Below are 24,161 nucleotides of genomic sequence, written 5' to 3'. Positions count from 1 at the left end.
GGAAAAAGAGGTGCCTCCCAATAACGTACAGCAGGTCAGCAGAAGTCAGAGAAAGAAGAGCATTTCAGACGTTCCCAAAGATAAGACACAGCTGTAGAAAAAGACATTTGGAGTCAAGAGAATAAAGGACTCTAGCTATATCAGTCAGTCTTAACATGCAGTATATTACAGTGAAAGATTATTAGATGTTTTAGCAAACTCCAGTTCAGTTCTCACAGAGTACAAGAGGTCACTAAATTGCTTATCACTATGTCTTCTAATAATCCATAACATTTCTGTTGTTATAATTGACTCATGTTTCTCAGGTCTGCACTATGCTCCTAGTAGATAGTAGGCATTTGGGCATCTCTTTATATACATACAAAGTGTGTGTGTATATATATACCCACACACAGAAAAAAATGTATATTTATATATATATAAAAAGACACCTCAAAACTTCGGGTTCCATCTTGTATTTGAGTCACATACATACTTGGAGGCCCAGGAAATCTAGAATACCTGTCTAAAAAACTGGCTCAAATACATTAAGGCAATGACGGTCATTTACACAGAAACTCACCTTACACTGCTTTAACGCTGCATAATTACAACCTGTTTCAGGTTACTTTACCCTTGTAGTAGAGCAGCACAATATACTTTAAATATGAGTAGTGGTAACATCAAATTAACCTCTTTCTAGTCCAGAGATGAAAACCCAGAAATATGAGCCAGATGTTGAAGCTATTTCAGTCTGCACATTCAGTTTAAAGAGGTCTTGGAAGACTGCCTGAGGAAGGAGAGGCACTTTAGACAGTGACCCAGCCTTTATGGGATTCTGAGAGTTGTCCTTACTTATTCAAGGCTTCAGGACTCTAAATACAGGGGACACAGCTCCAGCCTTCAGCCCAGTACAGAACAAGGATAGCGCCTAAGAGGTTTAAGGTCCTGGACCACCCCAGGACCCACACTGTGTACAAAGATTCTGCACTGCACCTTGGGCATGCTGCATGAGTTTTATTAAGAACCTAAAGGTGGTATTTATTAAATATATCTGGTTTTCCATCCACACAGCTGATCCAACAGTGATGTCTTCAAAAGTTACTATAAGCAGTTATTTTGACTCTGTCTCAGACTCACCCACAGAGAAAGAGGGCCTGATTTTATTCACTCATTCCAAAATACATTATTTTTAACTCATGGCCCACTGTCTTAGGCATCTCAGAATGCACCCAGGACTACTTTGGTTTGTTTCAGTTTCATCAACATGACGCATTAGTGCCACAGCAACAGTTAGCATCACTTACATGCTTCGTACACAGGTATTAGCCAGCAGCACCAAATTACAAAGCAAGGCTATGTTTTACAATGTAGGTCTTCGCTATCCTACACTGATTAGATGTATCAGAAGGCCCTCATTTTATTTGGAGAAGAGGCCACCCAGTCAATTAAAAGTGCAAGGCTCATTGGGTAAGGAGCTGACAAGCAAATACATTAAATGGTAAAAAATAGAGGAAGTTTGTGCTCTTGAGGAAGACAGAGCCGCAGGCTTCTCTGAGATGATGATACATCTTGTCTAGGTAGCTTGCACAGCTAGCAAATAAAGAAAAAGCCACACATTACTTACACTGACCGATTTTTTTTTTTTTAAGTTGGGGTTTTGGGGTTTGTTTTTTTTTTTTTTTCTTTTGAGTGCCCGATCCACTGAAATATTCATTCTCTTACGTCTAAGCCTATCACTTGGTACAAATTAGCATGAGACCATGCTACATTTGATCCTGTAAAGGTACGGAGTAAAAAAGGAGCTCAAACAGTTTAGAAGTGTGGTCCCTGCAAGGCCAGAGGAAGATAAGCAAAGAGGAGGAGTAACACAAGTATGAGTTCTTTGATTGTGAAAAATAAGCAGCAGTTTACCAGCTTCCCACTCACATGTTATCATGAGAATGTGTTCTTTTTACTATTACCATGCCCTCCTGCTGGAGGAGGAAGACACACTTATCTGTGGTGTCCTTTTGGAAAATAATCAATTCCTCCACAACCTCAGCACTTTAAGGGCAGTATACAATTTCAGTTAAAAGCAACTGTCAAGGCCACGGCTCACAAATGAAAATAAAATACAGAATATCAAGAGAAAGGAAAGGGGGAGACGGAAGGTAGGCAAAGAAAGCACCACCAAAAACCAGAAACATTTCTTTAAAACCAGGCAAGATGAAGTAGTCCCTGTTTCATAGTGTCAGGCTGGCATTTTTACTGGCAGCTAACAAAGCGCACTTCGCTCTTGTCATTGACAAGTTCTTGGGCTCATCGTTTGCTTTAAATTTCCCTATTCTATATGTAAGTACCTACTTCACAGAGTTTTTAGCTTCTTTTGTCAAGACAGCCAAAAAATGGCAAAGAAAATATAGACAAACACACCACTACCTCCTACAGTTCAACAGGCGACATGTAATACTTGTAGATTCAGAGGTCTGAGCTATACTTTCACAAGACTTGGAGTCATAACCATAATGAGGATCATGCATTCAAGGGCTCTTCTCCTCCTCTTGGTGAGCTGGGGTAGTGTTGCAGGACAGGAAAAAAGGCACATCATCTCCTAATGTCTTACAGAAGCAGAGCCCAAATGAGAAAATCTCTGTTCCAACAGTTCTTCTTAGTCTCCCCATTTTCTCCTGTCTCTGGCCCCTCTTTTTGCCTGTTCTTGTCTCCCCTTTTACCTCTAAGCAGGAAGAAGGCACACAGTAGTGTGGGAAGGATGCTCCCAACACTTGTCTTAACCCCTTGCATACAACTGCAGTCTCTGTTAGCGACTCTCAGACATCAGTCACACAGAAGGAAAAACTCCCAATTTTAAACTCCGGCACGCTGAAAAGATTTAACAGTTATCAGGATAGTCTGTCACATTTCTTCAGATTTTTATACTTAGAAACTAAATCAACAGTTCAACAGACATGGAAGCACAGCTTACTACACTCAGGAGCAAGCAAACCTCTTTCACAATAGGAGAGCCTGAAGCAGTTTTCCTCTGTAGACATACTGCTAGCACTGTCCCTACCTGGGTGGCTAACAGCTTTTTAAAAGGGCAGTTTCTCCTACTGCTTACCTATAACACTAAAATTTGGACTGACGGATCCACCAAGAGAATTCACATATCTGTAGCAACTAAACCCAGGGATGATAAGCCAGGCCTGGCCACAGAAGAGGAGAGCTCAGTTCTGTGCTACTTCTGTGCCATGCAGCCTCAGGGCACTTACCACCTCTGTTAGCCCCTCCCCTGAATATTCATTTTCTAGACTCTACGGGGCAGTGATGTGCGTCTGCACCTGCCTTTCTGCAGGGTATTTGTGCTCACCACGACAGGTCCTCCATCTTTGCTGAGACCTCAGTCAACGGGCTGCTGTCATGTAAACCTTATTAACTGTCCTTACCAACTCATCTGTCTTAAAGCAACTTGGGCAAAATAACACTATTCGTGTCTGCTTCATTAGTGATGTTCAGATCATTAAAGAAGCCAGGTTCTTCCACGTGAGAGCTACTTAACAGGAGAGCAAATACTTTATACAAAGAAATACTATAGGTCATGGAAATATTTCCATCTCAGATTCCTTAAGTGCACTTGCTCTATTTATTTCTGGAGGGTGGACTTGTCAGAGAGCAAACCAGTAGCCTTCACATCAAGCGGTAACACAAGCAGGTGGCTATCCAGAAATAATTACAACAGAAGATAACAGAGGTCATGTCATAGGTTTTCTTTAGGTGTAAAGCATACAAACAGACACAGAAAGGGATATAGCAAAATCAGAAGACACAATATAATTTAAAAATATGATATTTTTTTTTACAACATTGTCCTTGGCTGTGACTAATTTATCCCAGCATCACACACCCAGGCATCAGGGACACGCTGCCCTGGACACTGTTCTGCTGTTTGTCAGTGGGACCCTAGAAAACTTCCTACGTTGCCATCCCAGGTCTTGTTACATGGAGGGGAAAGTCAGCGACTGCCTCTCTCCCTCGGACATCCAACACTTCCTCTCCAACTTGCAATTCGGAAAACGTATTTTGGTGAACTGCTTAATGTCTTCTGACATCAGGAGACCTATCTCTACAGCAAGGCAGTGACTTGTGGCTCACAGGAAAACTGCTAGTCCAAGTCATTGATAAAAGGCTAGGAGTTCAGAGGTGTTTTATTACAAGTTAAGAAGTTGCCATTTAAGTCTTCAGGGTAACGCAAAGATTTAGAAAATGGTGTTTTAATGAACGTAAGTACTTTTATTGCAGATTCTTCTCACTCAACATTGGAGAATATTTTACTAGTAAATCATAAATCTTCCTATTTATAAAAGGATATCCTTATTTAATACAAAATACTATCTCTTTATGGTTTCCCTGCTGTGTCATATGCAAAATATCTTAGAGGGACAGAAGGAAAATATGTTGGTTTTAATATAAAAAACAGCCCATTTTCTGGTGGAGATAAGTCATGGAAAAATGAGATAAAATAAATACCATTTAACAAACATTTCCGTTTCCCACAGATCCATTTTCTATTATTATCTGGCAATATTTTTTCTGTTGCTCTTCCTTGAAAGACTCTTTGACCTTTTTCCTTTTCAGTCCCCCATCCCTGAAAGATACAGAAAAGAAACAGCCTTGAGCTCACTTCAGGGTCAAGGCAGAAAAACATTACAATATTTAGACTACGTAGTCAAAGCAGTTTTCATCCTAAATGTTGGCTTTTGCAATACAATGCTAAATGATCTGTACTGCCAAGACTTACCACACAACACAAACAATGCCTTTCCTTTAATCCAGCATTTAACAGGCAAATAATTTATTTTCACCAAATACTACCTGCTGGCTAGATCCACCTGTCAACTCCATTTGTCTTTTTATACTGTATTAGTCTATTTATTCTAGTGGAACTGTTCAAGGAATAAAGCAATATTTTCTGACTCAGAGTCAGTAAGGGTGACAGACTACAGCCCAAGCAAAGCAAATCTGGAAGAAGTTTGAAAAGATTCCAGGCTAACGTTTCAGAATACCTAAATATACTTTAAACCCAACCTCAAAGGTGTTGCTTCTTACCAAGGAAGCACAGACATTCCTCCCCGAGCAGCAATGACAGCCTTGACTCTGTTGGCAAAGTGAACAGCATCTTCTTCTTCCTGAAAAAAAATATATGAATGATTCACTTTGCAACTTAAACATTTTCTCCATGTCTCACTTAAAGAGATACTTTTTGTCAGACAGCAGGCACTTGGGTTTATTCCAGGCCCACAAGCCAAATGTGACCTGCAGGGCAGTTCCAGCTGGTCCTGGGGAACGCTGCCTGGTTTGCCACCATTTGGTGCCGAAAAGAACTAAGCGGGAGGCTCTGTGGTTTCTGGGGCAATCTCAAACACCACACAGCGGGAGGTCACAGGTCTGGCCAGAGCAGGGGATGCATCTGCTCCCAGTACTTCAGTATCAGTCTGAAGCTGGGAGCACACCAACAGGATCACCCTTGGAGGAGATGGGGTGCCTTGAACAGGGTTGGGGCCTGGTGCATTCAGGATCAGCAAATTATTGTGAGTTCACAGAAGTTCGTTTGCCTGAACTGCAGAGGACTGAAGATACATGCATTACAGCAGCTTCCCTGCCAAGACTAGGGCCAAGCAAAGACCTGGGTAGGCAGTACCAAACTGGGGCACTGCTGGAGCAAAGGCCTTGACAACTTTGTCAGCGTCATGTCAGTATCCAGGGGCAGTAGGCTGAGAGGCTGTGCCAAGTTGTGGGGTAAAGCTGTTGGGCAAAGGATTAGCTGGATATTCTGCAGGGCCGAGAAACAAGGAGATGGGAGGAAGCTGTGCAGATGGAGGTAGAGGAGGGACACAGAAGGCAGAAGCACCCCAGTATGGAGTGAAGAGAAGGCCTGAATCTATGTATCACTTCTAGAGTAAAAAAGGAAGGTTTGTGCCAGGCTGAGGGGCAGGACTCCTGCAGCATAAAACCACATTTTAACATCACTTCTAGTCTCTGGGAGCAGAGGAAAGCAAGGCAGCTGCACTCAAGTAAGGAAGCTGTTTGGGAGTAATAGGGAGCATGGTGCAGAAATGTCTGGATATCTGCAAGAGTAGTTTTTACTTGAAGATAACTAACCCATATAAATCCGTGCTTACTTAGTTTTAAGACTACAGTGCTGCTTTCTGGCCTTTGTCCATGAAGTTGTCAATAAAGATTTGCAAACATAATACCAACACACCATGCGTAGTAATGCAGACTTCCTCCTAGACAACATTTTATGAGCATTTTCAAAACATACGAAAGCATAAGTACCTCTTTGACCATTGGTGGCAGGTACCACACATTACAGACAATAGCCCAGCTGGTCATCACATTAAAAATATAGGTCATCATGGAATACTTTGCGCTGTTCCAGAACGCATCTCCAAAGCGGGGGTCATACTGGAAGACAAGAAGAATAAGCAAAAGGGCGTGATCTGCTACCTTAGTTTAAATCACGTAAGCTGCTCTTTTTTGGCCACGAAGTCACAGTTCAACTTGTTAAATCAGGGGCAAATCTAATCACACCTCCTAAAAGCAGCAGTAAATTCAGAGTAAAGCTTCAGATTTCAACATTTATTACAAGTTTATAACAATTAACATTTACAAGCAATGCAGGACCCCAAACTGTGACAGACACATTGAAACACATCTCGACTATAACAAGATAGATCTACTCAAATGTACAGACTTGTCACCTACAGATATGCCGACTACAAAAGTTTCCTTGAAAATGCTCATACCACTTTTAACAATTTCCATAAAATTAGACAACATTATAGTTCCAGAAAAAGTAACTAACATATCTAGAGCTAGAGTGACTTGGCTAAAGCTACTCAGAAAGCCTTGGAAGTGCCTTTTTCCTCAGAGCACACAAGAGCCAGGAGTCCTAGGACAGAAAGAGCAGGCAGAACTGAACACGCTGCATAGCAATTGCAACTGTGCTTTTCAGGTTGCTCCTAACCATTTGTAAAGATACTCAGTGAAAGCATTTCCCATACTGCACTGAACTGCAAGACATTGCGCACCGTGAAAAGATCCTGTTCTCAGGGCTTATTCAGTACCTTATTCACACAAAACAAACCCCTTTTTAAGGTTTAGAAATGAACAGCTTCTCTGACATGAGAAGCTTCTGCAAATAATCATTCCACATTTGGAAAACTGCAGATACATTACCTTGATTGCTACGGGATGGATGGTCCCTCCTACCTCAAAGCTTCCCTTCTTAAACATCATTACTGATGTGTTGTTTATGCAGGTACCTGGCCAGAATTAATACAGATGAAGAGTTTAATCCACTCTAAGAAAAGTATCAGCAAACAAATCCTAAACTGTCTTAAGGAGACTTAAGTTGCTAAAGGAGAAAGTAAGCTTTAGTTCTAAAACATAATCCCAGAGCTTGTTCTCTCTTCCATTACGCTATACACTAAAGCAAATAGACTGTCATAAAACTGTTATAAAATACTAGAATCTGACTTTTAATATCTCACAAGAGCTAATTAATTCTACAGATTAAAAACAAACACCTCACTTGTAAAGACTGGGTATAATAAACTGCACTCAGTGGCAAGAAGTGAGAAGAGCAGTAAAATCAATACAATTGTTTCCTACCTTCCGGGAAAATTAAAATGGGTAATTTGGCCTTATCTGCAATGTGTTCTCTAATTCTGTGGAAAGAAAACAAAATTTTAGTGTATACATCATATTTGTATTTTACCAAGAATCTAAAGAGCCATTACCTCTTAGATAGGACAAGAAAAGTCCTTGCCCAATTGCCCTTTGCTAGTCAGTAGCCTCAGCCGGGATGTGTGCTAGTTTCAGGCCTTTATCTCAGAGGTTCTCTCTTGCTAATTGCAAAAGTAGGTTTTCTACAAATGTTTTGTTTGAACACAGTTCAACAGTGTGCAGTTTTATTTCACCATTTTAACCCAATTAACATGAAGCCAGAGAATGGTGGTACTTGAAGCATGTAAAAATCACTTCTCATTTATATTTGACAGGTTCCAGCTACGAACATTGTCGAACTTTTCTTTTGACTGAAGTATATTCCGTATTTCAAGTTTTCATGCCTTCTAGGTTTGTAACATCAGTTTTATATGTATCTAATGATTCTCCACATCTGAACATCTCTTAACAGAGATAGGCCACTATTTTACTACATTTGCTGCATCACTTAAAAACAAATGTATTACCACTAAGCAGATTACTGACACACAAAATCTGTTTTCTGAGACACCTGTCTTTCCTATGACTCAAGAGCATGCAGTTCCTCTCCAGTCTCCATTAAAGAACAAAACCAAAACATCAGATATCAAAAAAAGGAGAGAATGATCCAGCATGGGGGGACCGTCTCCATTTTTCTAAGGACAAACAGTCATAGACACTTACTTAATGTTAGCTGCATTGCACCCTATTCCACAATAACTTAGGATGACTAAGAACAGTCTCTGTAAACACCTGAGAATATAAGAACTGCCATACTCAGTCAATCCTGTTCTTGACCTTCATGCTGTCTCTGCTAGGAATCGATACTGCAGGCCTGGAGAGCAGTATAGGCATTAAGCAAACATATTAAGACACTTCTCCAGGATGTTCTTCCAGCTTCTAGCAGCTAGGTGGTACCCTGGTCTTTCTCTCCTCCCCCCGCCCCTACAATCAGCCTCCCTTTATCCTGTACTCGCAGCAGATAAACAGCTTCGATGCTCAGAGCTGATGAAAAATGTACCAGGGCAAGGCATGATCTGGGAAGCAGATGTGCTGATAGAGCGCCGATTTCTGTCCTGACATCCCGAATCATCAGCCTCGAAACTGAATCCTGCCTGTGGCAGGCAGCGCGATTGCGGCAATGTGGAAATTCCCAGAGGTTACAGGGCAAACAATCAAAAGTTCAGTAGAGATTGCTACACCCTGCACCTTCACTGATGGAGCAGTTCCAAACCTTACACTGATGACAACCTACAGTTGCCCACCAAAGAGAGATGCAGGGTGAGAACAGTCTCAGCTCACTCTTGGACCTCACAATTACTAGACCTGATCGGACAACTAAGCAAACACCTCACTACCTTACTTTTTCCTCACCAGATGACGGTCTTTCATTTCTGAGCGTTCAAACAAAACATGCTGAGTGGTTTGCATGCAAGACTTTTGAATAAGTCCCAGAAGCCCTCCGTGTGCCTGGCCAACCTGCAAGCCCAAAAGAAACTGGTTACTATGCAAACACACGCACACACTTAAGTGATAAAATTCTGAACACAGATGCATCAATTTCTAAGCTCGTTCACAAATGATACCAATCCTCTTGGTCAAAAGTGTGTACAGACCTGCCTGTGTCTATTATTTTGCAGTCCTGAACGTGAGTTTGAATGCTATCAAATCCCACTCTTTTTACCAGTAAATTTATCATCTTATCCAACACTGTATCTACAGGCATCTCAACATTACCAATATTTACCAACTCTCTTGTTCATACCAAGGAGTAGCATCCATCACTGGCCAGTATTAGAACATCTAATGGAGTCGTGTGGTTGGCTACACAGATGCCTCCTTCCTGCGGTCTGTTCTCTCTGCAATGACAACCATAAAAATAATTACTTAATGTTTATTCTCCAGACTACAGACCCCACCAGGTGACCCATCCAGTGAGCACACATCCACAATCAAGACTCTCAGTGACAAATGCATTTCAGGCACAAAACTTATCTGCAGATCCATAGGAAGTAGAAGAACAAAAAAAAACATTTTAAAATACTAATATTACTATGATATATGTTAAAACTTCTGGCAGTACATTACAGCAGATAAGTCATCTTTCCTCATACTTTCAAGAGTCCCTTCACATTTCAGTAGTTTCGGCATTTCACCAAAACCAGTTTCCTTTTAGCTGAGAATATGAGACTTCATTGGAGTAGGCATCTTAGCTGCATATATTACCATTCATAGAGGCATATATCACTATGGACACTAAAACTCTAAAAGAAAAGACACTAGAGCATGATTTTGCTTGTTTTCTAAAGCACAAACATTACATAAAGCCATTACATAAAGCTCCACCACTAAGCAAGGTATACTTCAAAAACTTACTGAAATATCATCCATAACTTACTTAAGGAGAAAGCGTGAAGAATTAGTTACCAAACAAATCGGCTAATAGAACAGCTGAACATTTTATGGCAACGTTCTCGCACGTGATTACAACACGTTCATGGCAAACATTAAGAAAAATGTCTAAGTGTATATTTAACCAAGAACACTATACTATTTCACCTTCGCATACCCTGCCAATACACAACAGAAAACACAGTAGGGCACGCAAACATCTTGACAGAGTCTAGATGATCCAAACAGCTTCTTGGATTAAATTGCACCATCATAGTATCTGTGCAGTAATGGAATAAGAATCCTGCTCTGAAACTTGAGACATTGAGTACTGTAAGAAATCAATACCAAACCAACAAGAGCAGGGTGGCACCACTCACCTGTTGTGGAAATGAATAAGACCACCCAGACATCGGACACCTAACGTGGCACACATCATCTGAACCTGGTTGCTTAGCCAGCATTTAACTCTAAAAGAAATGAAGCCATACATATATTTCCAGTTCTATGTAGTCACTCATAGAACAACGTAATGTGAACTTTCCAAATTATTCCCAATAGCTATTATTACAAAGACCATATTAAGAGGATTCATTGCACTAACAATGCCACGCAGGAGGACCTTATCGGGTATCAGAGATATTCTTGCTCCATTCTTCTACTGTAATATATTCTAAATCCACGAGATTCAAAGCAGAAAAGATAACAGTCAGGGTTTTGTTTTATAGATTTTCTCTGGAAGCAACTGCTATTGACTCAATCATTAACATTAATTTAATATAAAAATATTTAGCTGGTGAATCACGTTTGAGTTTTTTGCACTGACAGGACATAACAATCTCACAGTATTAATACGGAATTGCTCAGGACAGATTATTTACTTGCCCTATTCTGACTCAAGTAGAGTATGCTCTATTTTCCACTCTAAAACATGCTTCCAGTAGTATCTATCTGGCTTATATTGCCCTTTCAGATGCCATTGCCATACTCTCTCTCATAGTGCTCTCTAAGTTTACAGGAGAGAAAAGGTCACCCCACGATAGTCCACATTAATCCTCCGGACTCAGGCAGATTTATATTCCACCACACTAATTCAAATCCTTAAAGAAATAAAAAAGAAATTGAAAGAGCCCTCAGCAAACACCCACCTGCCATTTGGAAACTGTCCTACTACTGTAGTGGCCAAGACCAGCAAGAGGATGCTGAAAACAGCCAAGCAGACGCTACAAAGTAAAATAATCTTAATTAAATGCTAAGAAGCAAAACTGGAAGAGCAAGCAAGAGAGTATTTTATCTAACCCTTTGATCCATTTCACAATGCTTCCCTCCACCATTAATAGCATCTAACTAGCAATACAAACCAGTTAAGGCCAACAGGATAATATAAGCACGTTTTCACTCAATTAATCCTGCACTGAGTACAAAACCTCGTGCTGCCTGGAGCCTATTTTCCAAAAAGCACCACACCCTGATCTGAAGCTATCATGTGGTAAAGGAGCCATTCTGTTCAAAGAGGATGGCGAGTAGTGGCTAATGTTCTTTAATGCAGGTGAGATTTCCCAGTGCTAAAAGGGACTCATCATTTCATTTTTAAAAACCTACTCAAAAATTCCAGTACGTATTTCCACCCCAAGCAGTAAGCTACTATATAATCATGAAAATTAAACATCATTGGTTACTAATGGCTGAGCAAAACCAATATTGAAGGCATTTCTACATAAATGTTGTCTTCTTAAGCTGCCTATCTAAAGTTTACACACAGGCATATGTGCTCTGCTATGTGATTGACTGGTATGAAATCCCTCTATGCACTGCAGCTATGTTTTAAATATACTGTCCTCACATCAAATGAGTAAGAAATTTTAAAAGCTCCTGCTCTTTACAAGAACACATGAATATTTGTAACTGTTTGGTCAATATGATACAGGCTGGTTTTGTTTAAAAGAAAATTTTAAAAGTCTGAAAATTTAATACATTCAAAGTGCATGTCTCTTTTTTTCCATCCAGCCCGGTGCTCCCTGAACATTGGCTTTGCTTCAAATCCCAAGTGTTCAGCATAGTCTCCCTGTCTCTTAGACAAGCAGAGCCTGATCCTTTCAGTTGAAACAGTTGTTACTTTACATAACAAAAAGATCTCCAGATGATTTCTACAAAGTTTTGCTGGATTTTAAAAACAAATTAATTACTAATAAAACATATGGAACATGAGAAATATACACCTTCAGCACCTTTTTTTTTTTTTCTTTTAGGGATATTTGAGTTTCGATGGCATGTTGGAAAACAAAGTCATGCCGGGTTCTTCTTTCTGCACTAGTCAATAGCATATTATTTCACATCTTCTGTAAAAAGTAACATGAAAAACAGATCCCAGCAAATTACATCTGGCTCACCGAAAAGGCATCAGGAGACAGTACCGAATTAGGATCCCAATGACCCACACAACGGTCAGTTGCCAGCTGACATGGTGCAAGTTGGCATTGGTTCTGCTGAGAAGATTCCAGGACACCAGCTCCTCAGAGGAGAACCGTTGGGTGACTTCGTCTTCTGCAACTGCCTCACACCCCTTCTTGGAGAAGTACATAACATCAGCAAGGTTGAAGTGTCCTCGGCGCTGGCCAGCAATCTCCTCTTCCATAGAGTTTTCCTCTCTCTGGATGATCCCTGCATGAGGAAATGAGTCTTCCTTCCACACAGTGGTATGGACGATATGGATTCCAAAAAGAGTAAAATACACGTGCTTTTTAGACATAGCTCTCCTCCTACTCCAAGCACCATAATTGCATTGTTATGCCTCATTTACATATTGGCATTTAGTTCTACAAGTTACTTCTCTAATCCTATGCCATGTAACACCACTAAATTGTTGAAGAAAGGAGAAAAGTATTCAGAGCAAGCTGCATATAAAACCTTGAGCACAACACCTACTTCATTATCATTTACCAATCAACCTAGAAATGTCAACAGTGCACTGCCAAGATTGCAGACCCCTCCTGGTGTCTTGACTCAAATTCAGGCAAAGTTTGTATAGTTGCTGTCTTGCTGCTGTTGATAAGTTTTACTTTTTCCCAGCTGTAACAAACACCTTCCTCTGGTATTTTTTCTCAGAGCCTTCTCTCTTCCCCCATCCATTCTCCTTTAAGAGTCGCTTCACTACCAAAAAACTTCAAAGTGTCTAGATTTTTCCCCTGAGATATACATAGTGTAACACAGAAGCATTGCACAGGAAGAATGACAACATATTCATGCTCCATATCTGTAAAATTACGCCTCATAGGATGGCCACACAGCAAGTCTAAGTGATGTTTGCTGAGGTCACTCTGAGACCAGATTCTTATCTGGCTGGTTACAGTGACTAAAATTGTATTGATTCATACCCACTAACACTTGGCTTTTTTGTTTGGCCCTTTTTTTTTTTTTTTGGGTGGGGGGAGTGGGTATTGGATGAAATTAAATATGCATTATTCAGAATACATTTATTTTATCTTAATTAACATACTACCCTCTGATCAGAATCACAAAACTTTCCTCCAGCTGCACTTCAGTCAAACCTTCAACGTCCAGGAAATCATCAGACCTGAAATTCATTAGCTGACAAACCAAGCACGTGACTAATGACTAAAAATGGCACTACAAGTAAAAGGATTATTATTATGAGAACTTAACCCAGTCCCCCTTGGTCAAAGAAGAAAGGAAAAATAGTTGGGAAGAGAAAAAAAAAAAATTACTTTCTCAGATTTTACCCCTATGCCTAGAGAAGAGTGCAAATTGGAACTGTGATCTGTGGGATGGTGTAGCGCCTTTACTTGAGGACCCTGGCTTTTTGCCTGCTAGGAGTTACAAGAAGCAAGAGAGAATCCATACAGAGCAGTATCAAGGGCAAAGAATACTCATTCCTCCTAATCTTGTAAAGAGAGAGCTGATGGAGTCAAAGTACAAAATACTCGTGAAAATGGGGACAGCTTCCAAAATGCTTGTCATCAATGTCTTTCTATACCCACACTAGTCTCTAACACCTTTTATTCAGAAGGCTCAATCATTCGCAGATTATCTTGCTTATAACATACTTAAGGTCTCTTTTGTAGGTTTGTAACTTCAGCAGTTATTTGCCCATCAAACTCCTTTTTGGCCATTCCAGTTTTCTTATTTAACATCAGATGCAATTTATGTTTCCGTTTACTCTTTTCTAGGTAAGATATTAAAATAGTTGCCTTTTTACAAGACGAATAGTGCTATGTCATCTTCATCCAGAGATCTTACCAGTGGAGATTAAATTTTCAAGTGCCAGCGCCTTCTGCTTTTTTACTCCCTCCTCAATCTGCACGGTGGCCCACTGTTCCCAAAACAAGAAAAGTAGATGTTGATGGTTTTAATGTCATCATTTCCAGGCATTCTGTAATTACCTTAGGTGAATTGTCCGAGCCTTTTTTATTGAAGCCAGGTCTTCAATTTTAATTTTTCAAATGCAGCCTGAAGGCTTTCCTGCACACCTCCTGTTTATTTTGTTACATAGATTACCTTTTGCCATTTTCAGGAAAAGTTGTTTGGCTCAAACTTCTTTTCAGGACACAGGTGGTTGGTTTTTTTCCTGGGACCCCACAAATTACTGAGCTACCTAAGAGACTCTATGAGGTCCATGGGTCCAAAACTCTCTTCCCCAGTTAGCTTCAGGCAGTAGAATGATGCAAAATACTATCACCGACATTAGAAACATGCTGGAAAAATAGATCTAAAAATGGATTTTAAAGAATAAAAGAGATTACCTCAGTTTTACAGCATTCATGCAGTTTCCGTTAACAGAAAACAGAGGAGGTACCATTTCGCATCCATAGTATTTCTGAAGTAGTAGTTTCGGTAATGAGCTTTCACTCTTCCCTGTCTTTACCTTTTTGAGCTAAACCAAGTTTCTCCTCCCTGTGCAGAGCAGCATAAAATTCCCCCATTAGCAAAATCAAATATAGCAATATGCCTAATTTTTGAAGTTTTCATAGTTTTGAATGTTTTTATCTTACATATATAGACATATAAATGGTAGCTCTCATGAGTATTAGGTCTTCCCATATTTACATCAAGGCATCTGCCCTAGCAAAGGACACAGGATGCTTGCGTGTAGGCTCTGCTCATTATTAAGGCATCTATGACCCACTCGTGTCCTCATCTGCTATTAAGGCTTCCCACCTACAACAGATAAGGATACATCCTTCTGCTTCAGGATAAACTCTTGCTAAACAGTTTATTTCCCTCTTACTGACATGCGCAGCCATTTAAGTCACCATGAAGCTTGATCTCAAATTGTCTTCACCACATTACAATGTGTTGCATGTGCCAACATCGACTAGCTTTTTACCATCCTTACGTTTTGCGTGCTCTCTACCAGCTCCTTCTGTAGCTATTGAAGTTTAAGTAAGTAACAAAAAAGGGACACTTTATCACGGCATAATTAAGATATTTTAGTTACCCTTAGTTGACCTTTTTTTACCAGCCATCTTAAAAGAAAAGAAAAAAAGAGAAAGCAGAATAGGCAGTGATGTGATATTTTAAACTCCATGCAAACCATCTGTTTTAACAGCATAAAAACCCGACCAACCAACCAAACAAAAAAAACAAACCCCAGACCTTCACATTGTCTATACTTTCCGATTATTCCTTAGGAAACGTAAACTGGTACATCATTTCTCTTAATATTTTGCAACACATGGAGAGTCATTCAGAACTGGGGAGCCAGAGGATGTCACGGAACAGCAGCCCACACACTGAGAAATGAAAGAATATATGGCACAGGAACAAGAATGTTGCAAAGAGAATAAAGGCAGACATGTGGCAAACTTAACTGCTTTATAGTGTACTGCTGGTCCTCATCCCTTTCTCAATATCCTTTAGGATAGTTGTATGGCACAAGGGAGGAAAAAATAAAAATCACCTAGCTTGGCAAATAAAGCCCTTTGCCTTAGTCTCTGCTTCTCTGTCTCCTGTCTACCACCCTTATCTTGCCCATCACGGTCCTCCTACATGAACAGGTACCTGCCAGTTGGCAAGCACTGCCAGAAATGAGCTTGCTCATACCGTCCTGAAGGATTTGGAATAACTCAAGGAGGTTGGCTTTTGAATCCCAGGTAGAAGGGCGATAATCACTGACCAAGCTGACTCTCAAAAATATGTTAACTAATTCAAATGACCAAGACAAGTCAAAACCAACAAAAATTTATGAAGTTTACTAGTAAAGTATAAAGACCTGCCTCATAGTACAGAGAAACAGTGGGACAAAAGGGGCAGCCTGTAATTAAATAGTCAGTCAAGGCAAGAAAGGCAGAGGGCAAGGCAGATGAGGAAGAGCTTTCAATAGGTGAATGGTTACACAGGGCTTGTTAGCTTGGAAAAGAGCTGGCTGAGATGGCATATGACAGAGGTCTACAAACTCTGGACTGGCACAGAGCAGGTGCATAAGGAACAGTTATCCATTTTTCTCTTCTAATACAAGAACTGGGGAGCATCACATGAAAGTGTTGGGCAGAGTGTATGAGCAAGCAAAAGGCAACTGGGAGGGTATTCCTGGCAATACGGCCATACAATCACCCAGCTCTTAGGCTTTTCATCAAGCAGTTGAGTTGACGCCTGTCAAACCCAGGCTATCTGTCTGGGTCAAACTCTGGACTGACCCAGCAGAGCACTTTCTATGTTGTTCTGCATTCGGTGGCATCTGTACATTTAATTTGTTTTTAAAATATGAAATAAGGCTTTGTGATTGCCTTTGTTTTGCACAGTATTGAGACAGAGCTGTCATGCTGGTCTTTGTTGCAAAACAATAATGAAAGGATGTTTTAAATACCTTACAAAAACACAGATGTTGCAACTAACACAGAATTTAAGTGTTAAATGGAGCAACTTCATTCCTAAGTTTGCTGACCAAATGAGAACTCAGGTGCTGTGCTTTCCTCCCTCCCATTTCTGAAGTGCTGAGGACACAAGGAGTGCAAACATCCAGTGGGTGATCCCAGCTGGAACACTGAAGACTTGACATCTTAACAGCCCTTTTGTTTAAGGCTTCCTATAATTACATTCTGAACAAAATAAGGGTGCATAATACTTCATTATATTAATTACTTTCTTCATAGTACATGACATGAAAAGCTATACAATATGGAACATTCATTTTTTAAAAATCTCACTTCTTATGGTTTTCCCTCTCTTTTTCCTTTTAAGTACAGTTTGGTGTGTTGTTCAGTACTCCATTTTTCCGTACTGTGTAATAATTCGTTTTTGCCTCTCTTCCTCTACATTCCCATATTTTACTACCTCTTCTCCCATGTTCTCACAAAAGCTTTTTCTAATCACTCATTACACTGGCTTTTCAGTCCTCTTCTTGGCTTTGTTCTCATGTGTGACAAAGGCCTTGGGGCAATTACTCCATGTAAAGTCTTCCAATATAATTACAAAGGTTTTGGTTACAAAGGTCAGTAGGTTTTTAGTGCAAGCTAAAATCACCATCTAAGATCAAGCACTGACAACCTTTTCATCCAACAGTCCTTTCTGTCTGGCCTCATTTCCCCTTTCACATCCCAAACAAGAACACAGATCAAATAATCTGCGTATTATATAGCAGGTCTGAGAGGATGTGCTAGCAGTGACTGTCCACAATCGGACAGAGAAAAGCACTCACAATTCTCCTGGCTGCTCTAGTGAGGGCAGACGAAATAGGTTGAGAAGGGTCCCAAACAAATGTTTGGGATAAAAGCACAAGTGTCATTTCTATGTTTTTTGATGCAGTGGCTAGCTCAGGATAACCATGTATTTGAAAGCACAGCAGTGAGCTTCTTCCACTAGCTTGAGTATCTGCAACGTCTGCCCATACTCCAGTGGGAGTTTACAGCATATTAGCTACCTCAATGTACAAGTGAGCTATCAATTCAAAGAATATCCACACTTACTAGCTGGCTGATATCTTTCCTACACGCGAGTATTTCTCAAGAAACAACAATACTCCAATTTCATACAGAAGCTCAGATCTCATAAAATTCCAGAAGATTCTTGGCAAATGGAGCTACAGCTGTTTAACACATTTATTTGACTTTCCACAGGACTGCAAGAGCGTGATGTAGATTTCATTCTAGCAAATGCATTTTCTTTTGCAGCTGCAACACTAAAGAGCTGGAATAATGTCCCTAGCACAGCTTTGCTAGTATCGTCATTTCCACCAAACCCTATTACAGACAAGCAAATACAAAGCTTAGAGAAAACACGTTATTTCACAAATAAAAGCTTACAAGCATATGGGAAAGAATAACCCTACTGGAAATCAAACCAAATTAATCTTTATCATTTCCAGAAATATTTTAAGGATAAATGAATAGTAATAATAGTAATTATGAGCTAACAGTTATGCAATTGAGAAATTACTGTCTTGGAGATCTTTTACTATTATACTATCCATATGTCCTAAAAAAAACCCAAAACAAAACCAAAAAAAAAAACCAAAACACACCACCACAAAACCAAAAAAACCACAAACAAAAACAATCACCCCCCAAATTTTCAAACCTTGAATCTTGCTTTTGTAAAAAAGTTTGTTTTGTTTCTAAAAAACAAGTATCTAGATTCCTTGATGGAGAAGCAGCAAAGGGCATGAATTCTTTCCATACAGATATTACATCTTGCCCATTTGTTGCAGTCACTGTTCACACTGCTAAAACACTTAGTGAAGTCAGGAAATCAAAATGACTTATCTCATCATATGCCACCATTACTCATTGCTTAGTAATAGATCTGCAAACTTGGCTTTATCCTAAAACACCTAGAGCTCCCAGCAAATTCAGTAAGGGCTACAGATATGCTTTCTTTGAAAACACAACTTTAAAACAAAAAGATATTTTTTTCAAAGTCCTTGATTTCAGTCCCTACTCTTATTTTTCTCAAATTGACAAAACATGGAGGAAAATAAAACATGTTTTCCCTCTGCCTCCCAATTTGCCTCCCAATAGTAATTTACAGCTGTAAGAATCAAATATAAAGTGTTCTCTGGTGAGCAGTTTTCTATTAATTTTGCTGGTCTACATAACAGCCTAAATCAAACGCAACACAATGGAGAATCTAGTCATAGTGCTCAAGGTTGGATTTTTGGTGAAACATCAACCAGTTGCTTGGTACTTCCTAGAGCGCTGATATTCCTGCAATATAGTCAGTAGTATGCTAATACAGGACTAAGCATCTGCTCTTAGTATTTTCAGCGTACTATCCAGTAAGGCATCCTATTTCACCACTCAGGCTAACAACAGGAACCAAGGATGGTCTTTGTGCATTACCCCGTTAGCAAGATCTCAGGTAGATAACATCACAGCTAGAAACAAGTCGACACTTCACTAGGCTATCAATGTCAAGTTGTTCATTTCTTGAACAAAGGGTGCATATAAGCCTGATTGAAAGCTAACTGTATCCCAAGCAGCAATTTCAGTCATATTTTGGTGAATGAGCCCCAGGATTCCAAGAATAGGCCCAGCAATTTTATGCACAAGCTTTAACCCAGCACTTCCCAGCCCTACCCTTACTTCCAAAGAGCCAAGTGGGCCACAGCACAAGCAAAGGGGACCTAACATTGCCTCCATCCCCCCTCCCTCACATTTCCCACCAAGATAGCTCTTAGGTACTCTTTTGGCACGATGAGAAGCATTTGAATAATACTTCCAAGAAAACAGCTGAAATTAATCGTAAGATGAAAACAGAGGAAACTTCTTTTTTGCCCACAGGACAGTTAGGGAACAACTTTCAACTGAAGAACAAAATAAGCCAGCCTGAACCGCAGTACATGGAGCTGTGCTCTTCCTGTTATTAGCTGCTGTGGCAATGGGGAACCAGACATAAAAAGCTATATCTGATCACATAACAATTAACTTAATTACTTCTTTTTTGATAAACTAATCCTCCACATTGTGAACACAAAATTATCATGCTCATAACCTGTTACAAAAACTCTGGAAAGAAAAGCATTTAACTTGCTTTTCTAAAGAGAAGTGCCTTCCTATATAAAGCACCCACTGAGTGGCTCAAATGTACTTCAAAGCTGGGAAATGCACAGGGGAAAAAAAAAAAAAAAAAAATTTATTTTGTCTGCCAACTGCAGCCAGCAAAGCTGTCCAAAGACCTCCTCAGGTTTGTGTTTGATATGAGACAGCCTGATAAAATCAATTCCAAGTGCCACAAGCCTCTTACTTATGGTACCGACAATTTAATTAGCATACCACTGGCTGATAAAAAAAAAGTATCACATATAAAAGCCAATATTACATATTGACTGCAGACAGTCATTTCCCATTGACATCTGAAAAAACAAGTAACTCCTAAAGTTTGCAGTCATGTGCACTATGCTAAATGATGTTCATACAGCTGAAGACAGTCAGACAGCCCCTGCCCAAGAGCTCTTAATCAGTATTTAAAAAAAAAAAAAAAAGAGAGAGAGAAATTGTAAGAAATAAGACAGAATTGGCAAGGTAAGATGGTCATGATATTAACTGTATCATGTTACAGACATGTTCTACTGCACAAACAGATGGCTCTAACAGCTTAATAATAGTAACAATACTAGTAGTAACTTTTCCGCCACAAGTAGAAAGTATATTCATGAAAAGCAGGTTTATGCCTAAAAGACAAAGTTAATCTACTGGAAAATGGAAATGCTTCACTGTTCAATATGATGAAATCACAGCACCTACTTTTGGCCACTGATAGATATGAAAACTCAAACTTGAAAAATTAAATGCAATTCTGGCTTATTAAAAGCCCCAGAAAACTTTTACTGATATCAGCAGAATCAGGATCTTAGCTACAACCTGTTCATCTCTAGAAAAATTACACTTTTAGAAGGTTGCATGGATTCCTCAAGTCTCATACAGCAGAACTTGTAACTGCTGGATCCCCCAGATTTATAACTGGAAGAAGCAAACACACACAGTCAGTATTCTTACCTAGAACAGTACTCATTAATACCATGTAATTAAAATGATCTAAATAAAACCATTTAAACTTATGTACATCTAAAATACATGTTCTTGCTACTTACCAACTCCCATAAACCAATACACCTTTTTATTTATATTTGACTTGTCATGAGTGTAGCATGAAGTATTCTAACCAGCTTGAACTGGAAACAATATATCATGGAAATCTCTATTTCAACCCAAGAAAACCTAAAACCGGTACCAGATTATAACCCAGCACATAACTAGATATCATTAAAGACATCATTCAAAAGAACTGTCATGTAAGTTAAAGCTGCAAACAACACATCCAAGTTAATGAAATTCTTTCTGCTGACTTTTATGGCATCTATATCAAATGTACAGATTTTTATTTTTTTATTAAACATGTCCTGTAGTAAACACATACCTTTTTAACCCAATTCTCAACTTACCTCTAATATTTTTATTAGAATTTTCACATAGAAATGAGAAATCCCCAATGACACTCTAAACATCGAAGGCAACAAAACTAACACCACAAACAAAATCATCCAGATAGACAAAATCTTGCCCTCTGCAAGGCCACGGCCCTCTCTATTTTCTTCCATGCTTGCTCCTTCAAAACGCCAACCCACTGCCTTTCTGAGAATATATGCTCATCTGTAGTGGAGAATCCAGCAAACTTCAAGAGACAGAGGCAAATAAAAATTACACATTCTAAGAGCCAAAGCTATCTCTAGGAGAAGGCTGCTGCCCTCTGAAGCCTGACACCACAGATGCTCTCAATGATAATGTAATTTCTACCTCTTGTCCCGCCCTAACTCCACCCACTTCCTTTTAATTGATAAGCATTTACTCACCAGATATAATACAGGGGAGAAGAAAGAAAAAACATGTTAGGTAATAAGATGCTACCAATAAGGAAACTTGTCAATGTGTCAACTAGTTTTCACAAGGCATCCCACCAATAAATTACAATATAGAACAAAGCAGGTGTGGTTTTCAGACTGCCTAAAATCTTCTCTTCTAAAACTCATTTAATACACATGAAGCACTTCTCCAACTGACATTTGCTCAAATTAGTGACTTATTTAGTCAGACTTTCTACTTCATGGTGAAATGACTGCCTCGTTTTGCTATTTGACCAAAGGAACCAAACTGAAGCTTGAGGTGCAAGTCAGGCTTTTTAAATTTTATTTTATTTTTTAATAACACCTGTGAAATGGAGATGCAAATTTCAGCAGGCAGGAATTGACAATACAATAAAACCTGCTCCTTCCACTGGTCCACAAGAAATTAGCCAAACTCTATTACAGGGTTACAAAATGCACTGTGGTGAAATAACAAGTCACCTACCTTTGCGACTACAGACTTTAAATACAATAGATAAGCAGGTTTCTCCTTCTATCTTATCAAATGCCAATAATATAATTCAGTATTTTTTAGAAAAGACACAGTTCAGCCCCTTACACCGACCCCTCTCCTGCCTTTTTGTTTGCGTCACAGAAGAAAGAAAGGTGAGTAACTGGATCTCTAGAACCTAAGAGGAGCCCACCAGCTGCTCATTTACAACCTTATCACAGAATAAATTAACTAATCTTGATGGAATGAGCATTTAGGGCATAACTTCCACGATAGTGATATGCTAGTCCACGAAAGATCTTTCCCTTGCACATGCTTACATTCGCGTATTTGTCTAAAACTGGGGCTGTCCTTTTAGAATATCCCCATCCCCATGTACCATTGTTTGGTTTGTGTTGTGGAGCAGCCTCGGTACACGCAAACTGGATTCCTTAGAAATGAAAGCAGACCCAAAGATCCTCTGTAGAAAGTGTACCCAATACTCTTCAGTTAGTAACAGAAGCACAGATATCAGAGTGGGCTGCACCACCACTAAGTCCTCTAGTTTATACCATGCACCCAGGCACCAACAAACAGGCTCTCGACATCTTACAAGCTCACGTGATACCATGACATGCTTCTTGTGCCCTATAATGAGTCAAGTAGCTTTTGTATCTTCAGCTTTGCTGCTGAATGCCATCCCTCGGGTCTTTGTAACTACATTGCATCTTCTTCAGCAATCTAACTTTTCTTTTGCATCTTGTTTTCATTATTTACTTGCTTTACCTTCTCTCCCCTTGCTGACCTCTTTCTGAGCCTTCTGTAAATCCTACAAAACCTCATTGGTTTGTTTTTTAATTGTTTCTGCCTTCCCATTGCTCTTTCTTTCAATGGCAACCTCAAGCCCCTCACTCTCCCATTACACTGCTGCTGCCACGCACATTACCCACTATTTCTCACCTGCCTCACCAAAAGGCTCTAGTCCTAGGCTTCTCTAGGAACAATGTTTCATTGTCCGTAAAACAGCTTTGCTTACCCATTTCTGTTTAGCTGCCATTCCCTAGGTTCTCATTTCTGGTCTCTTCCTCAAGTGGCTTGCCCTTCTAACACACGTTCCCAAGGGTGGCATACGGTAGAGAGCTGGATGAGCGGGCATTGATCCTCTGGCACAACACAGTGCATCTCTGCTACCTTCAGCCTCGGCACAGGGGATCAGTATGCATGTCGTCTGCGTGCTAAAAAACTTTGTGGGCGGGAGGGTGGAGGTAGTTTCTGGGACCTGATTTGAGGCAGGAAAGGTGGGAGAAATGAAGTATTGATAGCACACCAGGAAGTAACAGGAAGGTGTGGTGACTCTCTTAATGGGATGCCTCAGCAATAAGCCTAGGCACACAAAAGAGGGATCATTTCTTAAAAGGAGAGAGGGAAAGACAGACTTCCCTACCCTGGGGGGAGGAAGAAGACGCTTCCTCTCCTGAATGAGGGAGAATTGTTTTCGATCCTGTGAGGCCTTATCATTTGCACTGCCTGTCTAACCCTTACAAAGTCATATTTGCTGCCGCACCAGGAGCACAGACAGACACTGTAATTCTTCCCTGCCACCTTCTAAAAAAACAGAGAGCAAGCAAACCCCTCCCATGCTCACCCCTCCATCATGCTGAATGATGGGACTGCAGCCCTTTGTCAGCTATAATTTTCCCTGGCAAACCACTCAGTCCAAGACGTATGAGGTTTTCTGAGGGCTGCTGAGACAGCTATCAC

At 40.0% G+C, this 24,161-nt stretch overlaps 1 protein-coding gene across 1 annotated transcript; it reads right to left on the bottom strand.

The window, feature by feature from the left end:
• Nucleotides 1-4,488: 4,488 nt before the first annotated feature.
• On the bottom strand, nucleotides 4,489-21,667 carry LOC104074005 (glycerol-3-phosphate acyltransferase 3-like). The gene is made up of 12 exons (XM_009573965.1): nucleotides 21,512-21,667; nucleotides 14,374-14,446; nucleotides 12,507-12,777; nucleotides 11,265-11,339; nucleotides 10,497-10,586; nucleotides 9,491-9,584; nucleotides 9,089-9,204; nucleotides 7,633-7,688; nucleotides 7,198-7,283; nucleotides 6,295-6,423; nucleotides 5,065-5,144; nucleotides 4,489-4,603 (listed from the first exon to the last, which is right to left on the bottom strand). Exons 1-12 carry the CDS (start codon nucleotides 21,665-21,667, stop codon nucleotides 4,489-4,491), a joined length of 1,341 nt encoding a protein of 446 aa, XP_009572260.1.
• Between the last annotated feature and the right edge of the window lie 2,494 nt (nucleotides 21,668-24,161).

Source organism: Fulmarus glacialis, unplaced genomic scaffold (genome assembly GCF_000690835.1).
Source record: "Fulmarus glacialis isolate BGI_N327 unplaced genomic scaffold, ASM69083v1 scaffold30403, whole genome shotgun sequence".
NCBI lineage: Eukaryota > Metazoa > Chordata > Aves > Procellariiformes > Procellariidae > Fulmarus > Fulmarus glacialis.
The sequence above is the reverse complement of the archived record's forward strand: the minus strand, read 5'-3'. Positions and strand labels throughout refer to the sequence as shown.